Source organism: Archocentrus centrarchus, chromosome 10 (genome assembly GCF_007364275.1).
Source record: "Archocentrus centrarchus isolate MPI-CPG fArcCen1 chromosome 10, fArcCen1, whole genome shotgun sequence".
Lineage (NCBI taxonomy): Eukaryota > Metazoa > Chordata > Actinopteri > Cichliformes > Cichlidae > Archocentrus > Archocentrus centrarchus.
The window spans coordinates 18,031,350-18,047,605 of record NC_044355.1 but is presented as its reverse complement, the minus strand read 5'-3'; the positions used below and the strand labels follow the sequence as shown (position 1 = coordinate 18,047,605).

General features: G+C 41.0%; 1 protein-coding gene across 1 annotated transcript; it reads right to left on the bottom strand.

Moving 5' to 3' along the window:
• Positions 1-282: 282 nt before the first annotated feature.
• On the bottom strand, positions 283-12,815 carry simc1 (SUMO interacting motifs containing 1). Its single transcript, XM_030739423.1, has 10 exons — positions 12,286-12,815; positions 5,656-6,858; positions 5,320-5,567; positions 5,116-5,185; positions 4,699-4,853; positions 4,132-4,221; positions 2,498-2,629; positions 1,577-1,733; positions 872-956; positions 283-553 (listed from the first exon to the last, which is right to left on the bottom strand). Exons 1-10 carry the CDS (start codon positions 12,427-12,429, stop codon positions 342-344), a joined length of 2,496 nt encoding a protein of 831 aa, XP_030595283.1. The 5' UTR covers positions 12,430-12,815; the 3' UTR covers positions 283-341.
• Between the last annotated feature and the right edge of the window lie 3,441 nt (positions 12,816-16,256).

Here is a 16,256-nt window from a genome sequence, read left to right as displayed (position 1 = left end):
GCTTATTTAGAAATCATTCTCAATTAAGCACATTGATTATCAAGGGCTGTGCAGTCTATCAATGTAATGCTTGCATCTGTGTAGAAGTAAATTACACCCAATGACAAAACTTTGTTTTTTTTTTAGGAAAAGACAATATAATTTATTGACAACAGTGAGATCTTCATTTAGTTTGGCTTAATCAGGCTCCTCAAAGGCAGCCTTAAATATGCAAAAATTGTAAAGCAGAAATAGCAGAAATGAAAAAAAAAAAAAATATATATATATATATATATATATATATTTTTTTTTTTTTTTCATCACATTGTTTATTAACATGAAAAAAACAGACTTTTTTTAATTCAACACTGACAGACATCTAGAAGATGATCCTGTAGATAAGTTAAGGACTCTTCCACATGGAGAGGTAAGGCTTGGCCGAGGTCAGCCTGAGATCTGGACAGAAAGGCCTCGACAGCTTCACGAACGGCAGGCCGTGATACCATATCATCAGGTTTATACACCGACATGCCAACTCTGCCTCTTGGTTCTGCCAATGAGTTGCAGAGATAGCCTGTGGATAACAGATAATATAAGTTAAGAGGAAAATGAAAACAGCCTTTGCAGAGTCAAGTAGGCAATTTACTTATTGTTACAGTCTTCTAATACTGGAGGATGTGGTACACTGGGTACAAAAAAGTGTCATAGAGGCCATGATTATCAAAAAAAAAAAAAAAAAAAATCACAAATATACATTTAAAAGCCTTACTTTTTCTTTATTTCGCTATGTAAGCAAACACACATACATGCATCAAAATGACCCCCATTGTCACCATCAAAAACCATTTATAAATACTGTTGAGCAATGTTAAGGTGTTTCCCAAAATCTCACCTTTCATTGCCTTGTTATAGCTGAGCAGCAACATCCAGAGGAGATGAACCAACTCCTCCCACTTGAGCCATCTTTCAGTGCCATCCTAGAGAGTACAGTCATTGATCAGCTGCACTTAACTGTTGCATATGGTCTGTTACTTTTTAGATTTCTCTCAAAAAAATGAAAAGCATCACAAATTTGTGACTAGAAAACATCAGGAGAAAGCTGTCTGTTTCTGCTATAAATCAGGCTCACAGTTATATTTTTCTTTTGAGGCTTTAACATACAGATGTTAACAGTGTAAAGCAGCTGGTTACTTGATGTTTTTTCACTTCTAACAGAATTTGAAAAAAAAAATCTGCAAATCACAACAGCTCTGTTGTTAACTTGGTTGTATTAAAATACAGTATAACAGAGCACAGAGAGTAGGAGAAAAACAAACACTTGGTAATGTTAACCACATCAGCCATGCACCGTGCAAGAATAAATATAAATATATTTCTAATTGCTGTGGGACACTACCTACAAAAATAAAAGGAATCCACTGTATCTTCAGTTGTAAAGTTAGCAGGAGCAGCATTAGTGAGGGAATGATGGCAGATGACACCAAAGAACAGTAGAAACCCCCTCAAAAGCATAGCATGGACACTTCAGTACTTTATCCATGAAGAAGCTGGCCAGTGACATAAAGATGACAACAACAATCAGGAGTGTGATATTCACCATAGGGTCTGGTGCCAGAGTGCAGTTCTTCAGAAAGTGAAGCAGCAGACTGAGCGACATGGGCAGTGAGACTTTCACTGGGCATGCATAGTCCAACAGATGTTCCAACAGCTTACATCTCAGCAGCTTGCTCTGTAGGCTCTCCAACAATAACATCCTGGGAGTCAAAAACAGATTAGTCAACGACAGCTTGGAAAACTGGTGGAAAAAAGGGCCAACAGTGCTATTGGAATAAATATATATTTATATATGTTACTTCACTTTGGCCCAGCAATGTAATGATGAAATACATTTTCACAAATATACAAACAGCCCTTGCTTGAGTGTAAGAGACGAGTTCATATCATGCTGGCAGGAAAACTGGCAGATATTTAGTCCTGTACCAAAGTGTTAAATCTGTTGTTTGTGATGACATCACTCCGGCAAGCAGGAAGCAATGTGCTTTACATTAACAAGCAATGTCTGGTTTGCGAGAGCTGCACAGAGAATTAAACACAGCAACAGAGGACAGAGCAACAGGAAGCACTATGGAGCCTACAGTGGAAAAAACCCAAAACAAGTAAAAAAAAAAAAAATATGAAAAAACCCCTAGCTTTCAAATAAAGGATTATAATAAAAAAGTGATCAAACAGAGAGGATAACCATGGATTACCACTGGTTTGGGTTTTTCCTCTGAGGCATAAGTAATCAGCACACATTGTCAGTGTCTGAGTAATTATTCTCACTGCCTGAAAACATACTGCAGGCTGAATAAAAAAAAAAGAAAAAAGAAAGGATTAAACAAATTAAAACTCAGAAAAACTGGGATTGCCACCTTATCATATTTATATGTAATATAATAACATTTGATGTAATCTACTAGACCCCCCCCCCCCCCCCCCCTGCAGCATTGAACATCGTGAACACATCTCTCCTCCTCACCTGTGTGCTCGGATGGACACATTGCTGATAAGCATATGGAAGAGCTCTTGGGAAAGCTTGGCAGAGGTTAGAGCAGGAGAACAGTCCACCTCCAGAGCCAGAGAAAGCATCCTTTGCAAGCTGGACACCATTCTGCAGCAGACAAAGAGATATAAACTTGAAAAGACAGGCACAGAACCTGCCAGAGTGGTCCACACTTGTTACACAGCGCCTTTAAGAATTTTAGCTCTGTATGCCATTAAAGTAGATTTTAAAGCAAACAATCAAGATGCAACTTAATTCCTGATTTTCAGCTTTCATTTAAGGGTTTGAACAAAAGTAAACAGTAGACCTGGAAAAGCATAATAAAGGAGGAAATTATTTGTTTATGTCCACAGATTCCAGACTTCAGACTAGACCAGGGGTGTCAAACAAAGAAAAATTTTCAGGTAAAATCTGTGACGCTGCATAAACTGAGCATTGTGTCCAGCTTATCAGCAAAAAGCACAGCTGCAAACACAGCGGTGGAGACCTGGTCTGATTTTTAAAAAATGTTTATTTATGTATTTTTTTGACAATCACACGCGTAATCACGCAGTCCCGTCCATGAAGCTGCAGGGCCCTATTAAGATGCTTCATTATGTTGCAGAGAAAAGCCGACTCACACAGCTGCCTTTCATCCCAGAGCCCTGCTGAGTGTTTTCCTTTAGTTTCCATGAACCTGACAGATTTCCTCAGGTGCCTTATCACACAGGTCATGGCACCTGTGTGATAAGGCACGTCACCAAATTCAGACGCTATTTCCTCTGAAACTGCCGGTGATTTCAACCTTTGCCTCTTATAAAGTTCACTGTCTGCATTGCGGTGCTTATGGCGCGTCCTGTCTTCAGGACTTTGTGTGTGACGCAGTGATGCACTGTCAGCTCACTTGTGCAAGTCTCCCTCTGCATCTTCTCCCGCATCTGTCCCACCAATCCGCTCTCTTCCCCGCACATCGCAGGCGAGGAAAAGAGACACACGGTTTACCTCTGATGTCAACGATCATGTCCTCTGCCTCCCACCTGTTTTCCACTTTTCATTTGGCCATTTTGGGGGGGGTCAGACAGCTTAAATGTCACTGTAAAAAGTGCTGACCAATGTTTTTATCAGCTGATCACGGATCAATGTGTCATTGGCAACACAGAAAATGGGTTAGTGTACAGGTCGTGGCCTGTGCAGCAGCTGTTGCAGTGCATTGTGGGATTTGTAGTGCACGTGGTGGGAGTGTCATTTATCTGCGGGCTATTAATAATACCTAAAGGAAATCATCTCGTGGGCCGTATAAAATTGTATCGCAGGCCGGATGTAGCCCGCGAGCCTCAAGTCTGACACATGTGGACTAGACTATATTTGAACCCCTGAATAGACAGTTTATAAAAATGGCTGTAATTGATGAAAGGTCAGATCAATGTTTTAAAGCTGAGTCTGTACTTCAGCTGCATGTTGACTGCTTCATTTCAAATCTTCTGTGGCGGTGTAAAGAGCCAAAATGACACAACTGAATTAGTGTCTAAATATTTCTGCAGCTAACTGTAACATACATGCAAGCCTGTTGTTCATTCCGCTGAAGCTACCAGTTCTTTATTTAACAAAAATCAAATTTCTTTGTAATTCACCTCATCTGCTCTCTCTCTCTGGTCGTTTCTCTATTCTCTCCATGCTCTGTTGATTTCATAATGGCAGAAAACAGCCACTTGATGACTTCTCTATTAAAAAAAAGAAAAAAACAACAACAAAGACATCAAAATATTACTTTAAGTATGATAATTATTTAGAAAAGGCCAAATAATTAAAGTAATGAGGCTTGTTATTGGGTGTGTTGTGATAATTTGTTGCAAAACAGATGAAGGCTACACTTCATGAAAGATGCTATTGTTAATATTGCTGAAAATGATCATTTGTGCCAATTAAACCTACTCTTAAGTATGTTTTGTTTGTGCAGCACACTGGGAGGTATTGCTACTGTTAGACTGACGATAGATTAAAATAAAGCACTTCAAAAGCTCCACAAAATGGCAGGAAGGCAGGATAATCTATAGCCTGCATCAGTTAAGGAGTTTTACCCAGACAAATATAATAAACTAAACGAGTGAGCGTATCCAGCCTTAGTGATATAAAATCTAGGTTAAGTGCTTAAGCGTAAGTTACCTCACATTATAATACAGGTTGGCTATCAAGCTCACCTAACCCGGGGAAACTGCTGATCACACGACAACACTGCCTTTGCAATTGAGTGGTGCAGGGAAGAAGTAGAACGTTTGGCCCGGAAGTCGTCCTCCAAAGTCTGCACAACGTACTCCAGGAGCATGCGCACAACGTCACACTGATGTGCGTGCTCCTAAGGAGGTAACAAGTAGGGAAATGTCACTTTACTGAAACTAGATGTGTGGCTGTAAGTGACTGCATTTTAAAGCACAGTGAAAAAAAAGAGTGCAACAAACAGGGTGAAACAAACAAGCAATATCAAAATGTTTGACTAATGATGGGACCATAAATTTTAACAACATTTAAGCTTTTTCACCATTACAACTAAAATCTTTTCAATATGACCTTGTTCATAGAGTTTTAGTGTATATTCACACACTTTTGTGAGTCAGTACCTGATTGGTCATGATTGAGGTCAGTAACTCCCAATCCCATGGAACTGTGTTTTTATCAGCCATGTGGTGCCTGCAATCACAAAGCACTTTTAATCTAAGAATTCAAAGATGAAAATGCGAGTGAGAATTTGTAAAGATATGATGCAGAGACTATGACATTTAAATAGAAAATGCTATTTGCTCATATTCCTGCAGTCTCTCTACCTTTGTGACCTCATCAGCAGTTTAAAGGCTTGCACACAGAGGTGATGAGGAGACTGCTGGTCAAGCAGAATGCCACGCAGTAGGTGGGAAGTGATATCTCTGGGGGGATAGTAACCAGGCTGTAGTAAGTCAGACAATAGCTGCAAAGTGCCCTCTGGGTAGTTCTCATCAATCGTACTGTAAACCAGACTCAGGCTCTGACGGCATAGCACCTCTGGACTTCCAAAATCTTCATCATCCTCTTCAATCTACGAGAAAAAAAAAAAAAAAGCCCTCCATTCAGTAATCAGGTAATAAGGAAATATAAATATAGATATCAGGAGAAAAGTCTCTCACCATTGCTTTTCGAGTTGTTCCAGCTAGTAACTTCTTGAGCGTAACTGGGCACACAAAATGTCTGTCCTCTCTACTGACTGCCCTGAAGTCCATGCCCTCTTCAGTCATGTCTTCCCCATCACTTCCATCTTGCCAAGGGAAAGATCCTGGACTGTCAAGTCCCAGATCCCCCTTGTATGTCTCAGTCTCCAACTGCCATTCAGGCATATCTTCAGCTAATTCAGAGGTGGGCGATGGCTCGACAGGGCTCCTAAGACTATGAGATTCAGGACTTGTATTGGCAAGACGTTCGGGCTCAGAAGGCTCTGAAGAGTTTAGTATATCAGTAGGAGAGGGGGGAGATGAGTTATCAGAGATACTGCATTGTCTTGATTCTGGTTTGTCTAATTCCAGCTGATTCAAGTCAGAGTAGGGGGGTTCCATTTGTGCTTTGTCCTGAGATGAAGAAGCCAAAGCTGTGGATGGAATGAGTGTAATTGAACAAACCCCATCCCTCTCATTGTCATGAATGTTGTCCTCTATTAAGTTTGCAGAAGAATTTTCCCCCACTGAGCAAGGAGAGTCAGCGGGGCTGTGTAGGTGCTGCGGTTCTTCATGTTGTACCTGCGTTCTTGTAAATTCCTCACCGCTGTTTTCTTGTTCATCCATAGGAGGAGGCTCATCAAACAAAGGCTCTATGTCAGAAACATTTGAAGCAGTAGCTCCACTTAAATTACTATTAAAATTAGGTGCTTCACTATGACTGTTCAGAGACATTTCTGTGCAATCTTTGGTCACAAAGACAGAAAGCTTTGAGGTTTTCAATTCTGCAACATGCGTTTCAAGAAAAGGCAATCGTTTCAACTTTACAGCTGGTGCGTTATGGCAGGGGGGTGCTTTAGAGTCCTCTTTTGGGTGTTGTGTTTGAAGTGTTTGAGGACTTAAACGTCTCTGCTTTGGCTTTGGGTCACTACAGTCCTGCTGTGGAGCACAAACGCTGGAGTCTGTCAAAGGGGTTTTTTGCAAGTTCACATCTTGACTTTGTGAGATGTGATTTAAATTTGTATTTATGTTTTTCGATTGACAGTTATCTGGTGGCAAATTCTCAGTCTCCAGCTGTGCTTCATTTGCATCAGTCAAGTCTACTACTGTTGTGCCACTGCCAGTTTGCCTTCTGCGTAGCTCTGGAAGAGTCCATCTTGGATCTGTGAGGTCAATATAATTCTACAACAGAGGAAAAATAAATATAAACATTTCAATAAATGCTTCGGTTATAGAGAAGACAAATATAACATTTGATTTTCTTCATTTCTGGAAGAACTAGTGGGAAATGGAAAAGTCATCTTTACCTTACTTCTAAAAATCATTTGACTTTTCTAACTGTGTCTTCCTTTATCTGATATCTTAGATTTGTAAATAGATCATTTAAGTATAAAAAAGGCACCTAACTCAAGGGATGAACAAGTGTTGTCTCTACACATAACAGGTAATGAACCAATTTTAAATTGTATCTTCAGACACTTTGTTACTCACAGCCTGTCAGAAAAAACACACAATTTCTCATTTCTTTAGTTGACCTCTGAAAAATGCCAAAGATAACACAGTTTGACAGGCATAAAACAGCATTTTTGTTCCAACAAAGTGATCCCCAAAGAACTATTAGCTGAAAACTTGGCATATCACAGCATGGTGTGCGGTGTGCCCTTAAAAATGTGAGGAAACTGGACAAGTGGAGGACAAAACAAGAAGTGTCAGGCCTAAAAAAAAACTCTACTGCAGAAGAACAATATCTGAAAGTCATGTCCTTATGAAAAAAAAAGAAAAGAAAAAAAAAATCCAGCAAAGACCTGACACAGGACCTGAAAGATACATCTGGCTCTTCAGTTCATCCATCTACTGTTCACTGAAGCCAATTCAGAAATGATCTCAGTGGAAGGGGGTCTGTCAAGAAGTCATTCTTAAGGAAAGAAGTAAAGGCTGGGGTATGTCAAATTACAAAAGAACTGGACTGAAAATCAGTGGCAACATGTCATATGGAGTGATGAATCCAAATTTGATGTTTTTGGTTCAAATCATTGTCAATATGCATGGAAGCGATCTGGAGAGAGATCCAACAACAAGTGTATACAGCCATCTGTAAAACACGGTGGAGGCTCTGTCATGGTTTCTGGCTGCATTTCAGCCAGTAGTACTGGAGATCTTGTCAAAAAAATATTGGAATTATGAACACAGACAAGTATGTAATTTTTCTCAGCATGACAGTGATTTCAAACACACCGCTAATACAGTAAAAGCATACCTGGATAGAAAAAAACACAATGGAACACTGTCAGTCATGGATTGGTCTCCCCAGAGCCCGGACATCAGCATTATTAAATGAGTGAGGGATCATCTTGGCAGAGCAGAGCAGAACAGAATAAAAGGAGGCGAACATCCAAAGAAGAGCTTTGACTGTCCTTCAAGAAGCCTGGAGAACTATTCCTGAAGACTACTTCAAGAAATTACAAGAAAGCTTGTCTAAGAGAGTTCAGGCTAAGAATAAAGATGGTCATACCAAATACTGACTTTCAAGCTTGTTTTGAGCTTGAAAGTTGTACAGAGTAAATTTTTTTGCCTTACATACTGTATTTGCACAATTCAATAAACTGGTGTACCTATTTCCCATGTTCCTAGCAAAATATAGAGAAATTGGGGTGGCTCAAAACACAACATCGTAATTACCTATCTAGCTTGCTACCTAAGTAGCTAGCGAGCTGCTAAGAGTTTATTTCTAAAAAAAAAAAAAAAAAAACTAACTTACCTTTCTCATCAGTTTTTCAACATGAGTTTAAAAATTACTTTTTCATCTAATCAGATACTTATAACATGGCCCTTTTTAATGTGAGCCCCAGTTACTGTTGTAAGACTAATAATTGTAATATATAACATCTAACCACCTCCTCATATGTCAATCAGTGGCATTGGTAGTTGCTTCAATCAGCAGCACCAAAGGTGAAAAAGGTTTAATCCGCCCACTTCATGTTGCCAGCAGGTATTTCACTATTGTGAAGTCACTGAATGTCACTGACATTCTATGGTTTCTGCTTGTCACTTTGTGTGTGGTCTCACCTTTCCTAATCAGCTACCCTATGCCATTAGGAGTCTGCACTTGGTCATATCCTTTAAGTTAAAAGGATTTGACCAAGTACTGACCCCTGGGGAACACCTTTTGTGACTTTAAGAAACCAGACTGATGACTATCTGCAACTATAGCTTCAGTTCTACCAGTCAGAAAAATTCCAGGACTATGTGTGCTGTATTAGCTGTGAGTGGGGGAAGGTTGTGTCACTGTATGATAGATCATTCAGCAATTAGTAGAGGAACAAACCAACCTGAAAGCACAATGAACCAATGTGTAATTTCTGGTCCAGTTAGGGACAATGCCATCAGAAGCACTAGGAATGCTGCAGCAAGTGTATGGAGATACACTTGCTGCAGCACGTGTTTTTGAGTGGTACAAGAGGTTCAAGAAGGGACGTGAAGACGTGAGTACGTGAAAGACAACCGCAGGAGTGGAAGGCCTTTAATAAGCAGGACTGAATTCGACACTGAGTGTGTCAGGCAGATGGGGCGTGGGGATCGTGGGGACCCAAATCTTCAGTCTTCCAGACACTGTCCTGGTTCATGCACAGTTCATTTGCAATCAGTCGAACAGTCAACCAACGATCCCCACGCACCAACTGCGTGACACACTCAACAATGGACTCAGTCCTGTTTTGTTGCTGGCCTTCCACTCCTGCCTTTCATGTCCTCCCACTCCTTCTTGAACATCTTGTACCACTCAAAAACATAAGCGTGATATAGTCTCATCTCCATACACTTGCTGCAGCATTCCTAGTGCTTCTGATGGCGTTTTCCCCAACCAAACCAGAAATTTCACGTTGGCTGGTTCCTCTGCTTACTGCTGAACAATCTGAAACAGAGGGCACCTATTCAAAAGCATATAAAAAAAAAAAGTTCAATGTTTAGAGTGCGTGGGTGGCTTAGTGATTAAGGCCGGCGACCACACACATACGCCGCAGTGTATGCGGCGCAGGTTCGAGTCCTGGCCTGTTGCCAATTTGCCTGTGTGTCCTCTCCCGTATCTTTCCCTAATTTCCTGTCTCTCCTCTACTGCAAATAAAGCCGATGTGGCCAAAAAATTGAAGAAAAAAAAATTCAATGTTTGAGCTGACATGACAGGTACATACTCCCTGAATGTGGTGATACAACCTGACAATCCCTCCCTATTCATAGCTAACACAGGACACTCAGTCCTGGGACTTTTCTGACACACCTCGTATTGTCTACTGTGCCAGATGCTTTAGAAAAGTCAATTGACACTCCTGGGGTGGTGTGACTAGAGAAGGAATCATATTTGTCATATCCTATCATATCATATTTGCTACCTTATACAATACTGTTAAGGTACTATGTCCAGGTCAAAACCAAACTGAAATAGGGTTACAAAACAGTGTTTGGGGAAAAAATGTAATACAACTGAGAAGCTATAAGCTTTTAGCAATTTTATAGGTAACAGAAATAATGCATTATTTACCTTTACTGTAATCGTCAACATACCTAATGTCTATATTGCTGGTTGATGAGTTCAATTGAAAACCTAAATAGTTCTACTTTTTTCATACTTTATTGTAATACTATGGAAGGGCAATATAACAACATGTACAGTTCCAGGAGAAGATACAGAGCTGTTACCTGTCAGAGAGATGGAACTGGTCTCACACTTCATTTAGAGCTACCTCTCCTTTTCATATACAGGTGCTGGTCATAAAATTAGAATATCATGAAAAAGTTGATTTATTTCAGTATTACATCTTCCTCTTCACAATAGCCCATAGAGTTCCTATGGGGTTAAGGTCAGGTTAGTTTGCTGGCCACTTAAGAACAGGGATACCATGGTCCTTAAACCAGGGACGGGTAGCTTTGGCACTGTGTGCAGGTGCCAAGTCCTGTTGGAAGATGAAATCTGCATCTCCATAAAGTTGGTCAGTAGCAGGAAGTATGAAGTGCTCTAAAACTTCCTGGTAGACGGCTGCGTTGACCTTGGACCCTGGAAAACACAGTGAACCAACACCAGCAGATGACATGGCATCCCAAACCGTCACTGACTGTGGAAACTTTACACTGGACCTCAAGCAACTTGGATTCTGTGCCTCTCCTCTCTTCCTCCAGACTCTGGGACTTTGATTTCCAAAGGAAATTCAAAATTTACTTTGATCAGAGAACATAACTTTGGAGCACTCAGCAGCAGTCCAGTCCTTTTTGTCTTTAGCCCAGGCGAGACGCTATCTCTTGTTCAAGAGTGGCTTGACACAAGGAATACGACAGCTGAAACCCATGTTTTGCATACGTCTGTGCGTGGTGGTTCTTGAAGCACTGACTCCAGCTGCAATCTACTCTTTGTGAATCTCCCCCACATTTTTGAATGGATTTTGTTTCACAATCCTCTCCACGGTGCAGTTATCCCTATTGCTTGTACATTTTTTTCTACCACTTCTTTTCCTTCCCTCCTCCTCTCTATTAATGTGCTTGGACACAGAGCTCTGTGAACAGCCAGCCTCTTTAGCAATGACCTTTTGTGTCGCCTTGTGCAAGGCGTCAATGGTCGTCTTTTGGACAACTGTCAAGTCAGCAGTCTTCCCCATGATTGTGTAGCCTACAGAACTAGACTGAGAGACCATTTAAAGGCCTTTGCAGGTGTTTGGAGTTAATTAGCTGATTAGAGTGTGGCACCAGGTGTCTTCAATATGGAACCTTTTCACAATATTCTAATTTTATGAGATACTGAATTTGGGCTTTTCATTAGTTGTCAGTTATAATCATCAAAATTAAAGAAACAAACATATGAAATATATCACTCTGTGTGTAATGAATGGATATAATATACAAGTTTCACTTTTTGAATGGAATTACTGAAATAAATCAACTTTTTTATGATATTCTAATTTTATGACCAGCACCTGTATATTTATGTATATTAACAACATTGCTTTTTTACATTTCTTTACGATATCAAATGTTATACCTTGCCTTTTGTTTAACATTCATAAGGAATTTGAGTCAAAAAGACACTCCTTTCTGGTTATTTTAGCCTTCCCCATAGGCAGTTTCTCATTTGACTCTCATTTGACTGGTAAATTTTAGCCTAGTACATCCCAACATAGAGCTCTTTTACAGGTCCTATACAGCATGAAGACTTTGGCTGACAAATTATAATACACAAAATCATGCACATTAACGTTAGCCATCATTCTAATGACTAAAACTATTTAACAGCACGTTTATAAACCCTAAAGCTATACTGTACATACTTATTACACTATCTAGACATAAATGCTTGCTTGAACAGAGACAGTGCTTAAAGTTATTTCACAATAACACGAGTATTAACAAAGCGACAAATAACTTATTTACCTTTAAGCTAGGTTGTCTTATATTTGACCAGTGATGAAGCTAAATTTGACTTTTGACCGCAGAGAGCATTAATATGAGGGCCATACCTTTTTAATTTCGCCTTTTCTCGGTCCAGGTGGATTCACAGAAACAGTCTGAGGATACTTACTGACAGTCGGTGCTATTGTTTCTACAGCAACCGAGCTTCTGTTCGCTTACCGGTGGGAGGTCGAACTTCATGGCATCAACTTCCACCCGCACTGCGGAGAGCGGCATCGGGTCAGGATTGGCGATGAATGTGCAGTAGGATCCGACGATCTCCACATCGGAGTCGTCTGAGCTCAGACTGATCACATCATCCATTTCTCTTCAGTCGTTCAATTTCAACAGCTAATGCTCGGCAGTCCGCTTTCTAAAGCATCATTTAAAGCAGACCCATGACGGTCACTGCGGTCCTAAGCAGCCATGAGCTTCCGCCGTGAATGTCTAATTCCTATCATGTTTAGCAGAAAACATGCAACTTCTACAGTGTGGCGTGTAACCTTCGGCATTTCCTTGTTGAAATCGTAGATTACATGCGCGTAGTGCGGCAGGTGGTTTAAAATCTGGTTATAGCTTCACAATCCATGGACTGCCGGAAATTAACTAGATAGAAGTTACACGGGAAAATTTAGATCCACTAGCGTAAAAGTTGTTGATAACTGTAAAATGTAGCATATGAAGTTTAACGCTTCCTGTTTTTGCCTTGTAGCTTTTCTTCTACGGTTTTTACGGGTCCCAACCAGCTCCACAGATGCAATTGTCCCCACCTGCTGTACTGGAGTGCAACCTGCCATGCTTTTCACCCCACAGCTTCAGCTTGTCCCCCAGGACAACTGTGAACAGGCAGAAATGAAATCAATATACATTTAAAAACTAAATAAGAAAGGATACAAATGAATAAATCCAGAGTATATTAGGCTTTAAACCTTCCTTTTTGATCAAACTCATAGTTAGGGCTGGATCAGGTGATCCTGAAGCCACCCAGTTACGCTGCAATAAGCTGAGTCTGCTTGGGTCTTCCCATGATGCCATGAGTGCTTGTTCTTCACAAACCTCTTTTCACTCTCTCTGTGTTTATACATTACTCTGCATTTATTCATTAGTTATTATTCTTGCTCTCTTCCATACTGTATTTTGTCTTGTTTCCGTCCCCTTGACCTCAACCAATCGCAGCAGATGGCTGCCCCTCCCTGAGCCTGGTTCTGCTGGAGGGTTCTTCCTGTTAAAAAGGAGTGTCTCTTTCCCACTGTTGCCAAGTGCTTGCTCACTGGGATGGTGGGGGGCTGGGTATTCTCTGAATTATCGTAGACTGTTGTTGTCCTGACGGCAGATCTCATCTCTGCTTTTTACAGATGATGTGGTCCTGTTGGCTTCATCAGGTGGTGGCTTCCAGCTAGCACTGGAGCAGTTCACAGCTGATTGTGAAGTGGTGGGCATGAGAATTAGCACCTCCAAGTCTGAGGCCATGGTTGTCAGCTGGAAAAGAGTGGCGTGCCCACCGTGGGTCAGGGATGAGTTTCTGCCCCAAGTGGAGGAGTTTAAGTATACTATATTGCCTAAAAGTATTCATTCACCCACCCAAATCAGTGAATTCAAGTGTCCCAATCACTTCTGTGGCCACAGCACCTAAGCATGCAGACTGCTTCTACAAACATTTGTGAAAGAATGGGTCGCTCTCAGGAGCTCTGTGAATTCCAGCATGGTATCCTGATAGGATACCACCTGTGCAACAACTTAAGTTGTGAAATTTCCTCACTACTAAATAGTCCACAGTCAACTGTTGGTGGTATTATAACAAAGTGAAGGTGATTGGGAATGACAGCACCTCAAGTGGTGGGCAGTGAAAAATCACAGAGTGGAGTCTGCGGCTGCTGAGGCACATAGCGTGCAGAGGCTGCCAACTTTCTGCAGTCAGTCACTACAGACCTCCAATCTTTGTGTGGCCTTCAGATTAGTTCAAGATCAGTGCATAGAGAGCTTCATGGAATGGGTTTAAATTGCCGAGCAGCTGCATCCAAGCCTTACATCACTGTTGGTAACATTTTTAAGGGTCTCCATGTTCCTTTTGGCCGAAAATTCGAACCCAATTAAATCCAAAGCTTCCAATAAATCACTGGAATGAACAGTTTCCGGTGCAGGCTGTTTATTAGACATCTTAGTTACACAAAACACAGACAAGGACCACAACACAGACAATAACATAGTTAAGACTGAGATATGCACACACACACACACATAGACAGAGAAAGGTGCAGGAACAGAAAGAGTAGAAGGAGAGGACAGGACTGTGAGTGAAGTTAAAAAGTAAGACGTGAGAAGTAAAGTACAAAAGAGTGGAAGAAAGTAGTGAGTGAAAAAGTGAGTAAAATGGGATGAAAGAAGAAATAGAAGTCCAGAGTTAAACAGAGTACAAGAAAGCAAATAGCCCTCCCGGGAGTAAGTGTCTTGGAGCAGCTGCAAAGGGGATAGAGGAAGAGCAAAAAGAGCGCTCCCTCCCAACTTTACCACTGCCTTTTATCCCCCAAACTCACACCTCCCCCTGCAGTTATCAGGGCCAGTGGGCATAGAATGGTGCTTCCAATCCACTATGAACATACTAGTTCAATTCTGGGTTTTTTTTGGCCACAGTGGCTTTTATCAGCAGTGGAGGGAGACAGGAAATGGGGGAAAGATACAGGAGAAAGACACCCGGACAAATTGGCGACAGGCAGGGACTTGAACCCACGCCGCCCGCACCACAGCATATGTATGCCACCTAGGCACCCATAGTTTGATCCTTTTGCAGAGGCTTCATGACACTGTTCTCTGGGGCTGTCAAAACAAACAATTTTCCCACGTGAAAATACCTCCCACAGAAGCACTCCCCCGCCCAGCTGTCCATAATTTCTCATTACTAGAAAGACTTTTAGGGCGGTCTTATCTTAGTATACAAATTTACTCCCTTACATTATTAAATTAGTTAAGGTGGGATGTCAAACCCCACTTCGGGACACACAGCTCCCAGTAACTTGACCACTTTTGTACTGGCAATACAGTGTCAAAAGTGCACAGTGTACAAAAGTGAGACTCTATATGAATGAGTGTGGTTTTACTAAGGGAAAAACACTGAGGCCCTGAGCCGAGCAGGCCTCAGTCCTTTCCACTCACCTAAAGCATGCAGTGTTCCAGTGTGTGTGTGTGTGTGTGTGTGTGTGTGTCAATATAGGTGACAAACAATATAAAATGTGACCATTAATCCAGTGTGTGTGATTAATGTAGGCACTAATAAATGATATAGTAAAATACCAATATCAGAGTGATAAAAATATCCAACATCACCAAGCACAATGCAAAGCATCGGATGCAGTGGTGTGAAGCACGCTGCCACTGGATTCTAGAGCAGTGGAGACGTGTTCTCTGCAGTGACCAATTATGCTTTGCCATCTGGCAATCTGATGGACGAGTCTGGGTTTGGTGGTTGCCAGGTGAATGGTACCTGTTTGAATGCACTGTGCCAAGTGTACACACAAAAAAATAAAGGTAAATTTTTGGTACTTTTATCAGAAAAGTTCCCTCTAAGTACAGAGATGGACCCTTGGGGTGATTTACTGTGGACCATCAGAGGTACAAAATCACTGGTCAGAGCAAATGGTACAAAAGTGTACCAGTAGAAGTCAGTGTTGGGTGGGGTGTTTCCTCCCAGACGACAAAAAAGGCGGCAGAAATGTAAAATGGCGGACTCTCCGGTTTTATGCAGCCTGTCCACCGAAGAACTTATTCAAAAAATATCTAAAGCTGGAATAAAAATGAATGAAGAAGAGGCAAGAAGATTCAGTGGTAAGTAATCTGACCTATTCATGTTCATGGTCTAACTCAGTCTCCATTCATTTAAAATTTCAGACTAACATGCTAACAGTACCTAGCATGTTGTGTGCACAGGGCGTTACCCAACTTCTCTGCAATTTCAGAATATTAGTATTTTAGTGAAGTACTATCACAAGAGCTAAGTAATTCCATCTTTTTTTGTTTAACTACTTTGTTTGGGGCTTGTATTAGCTGTGGGGTCTCCTTTAAAGCTCCCTTCAGCTCAGCTACACCATCTATCCTAAAAAAAAAAACTCAGCGAAATTTACTTGAACTAGAAGCTGCATTTCTAGCTTTTGTTATTT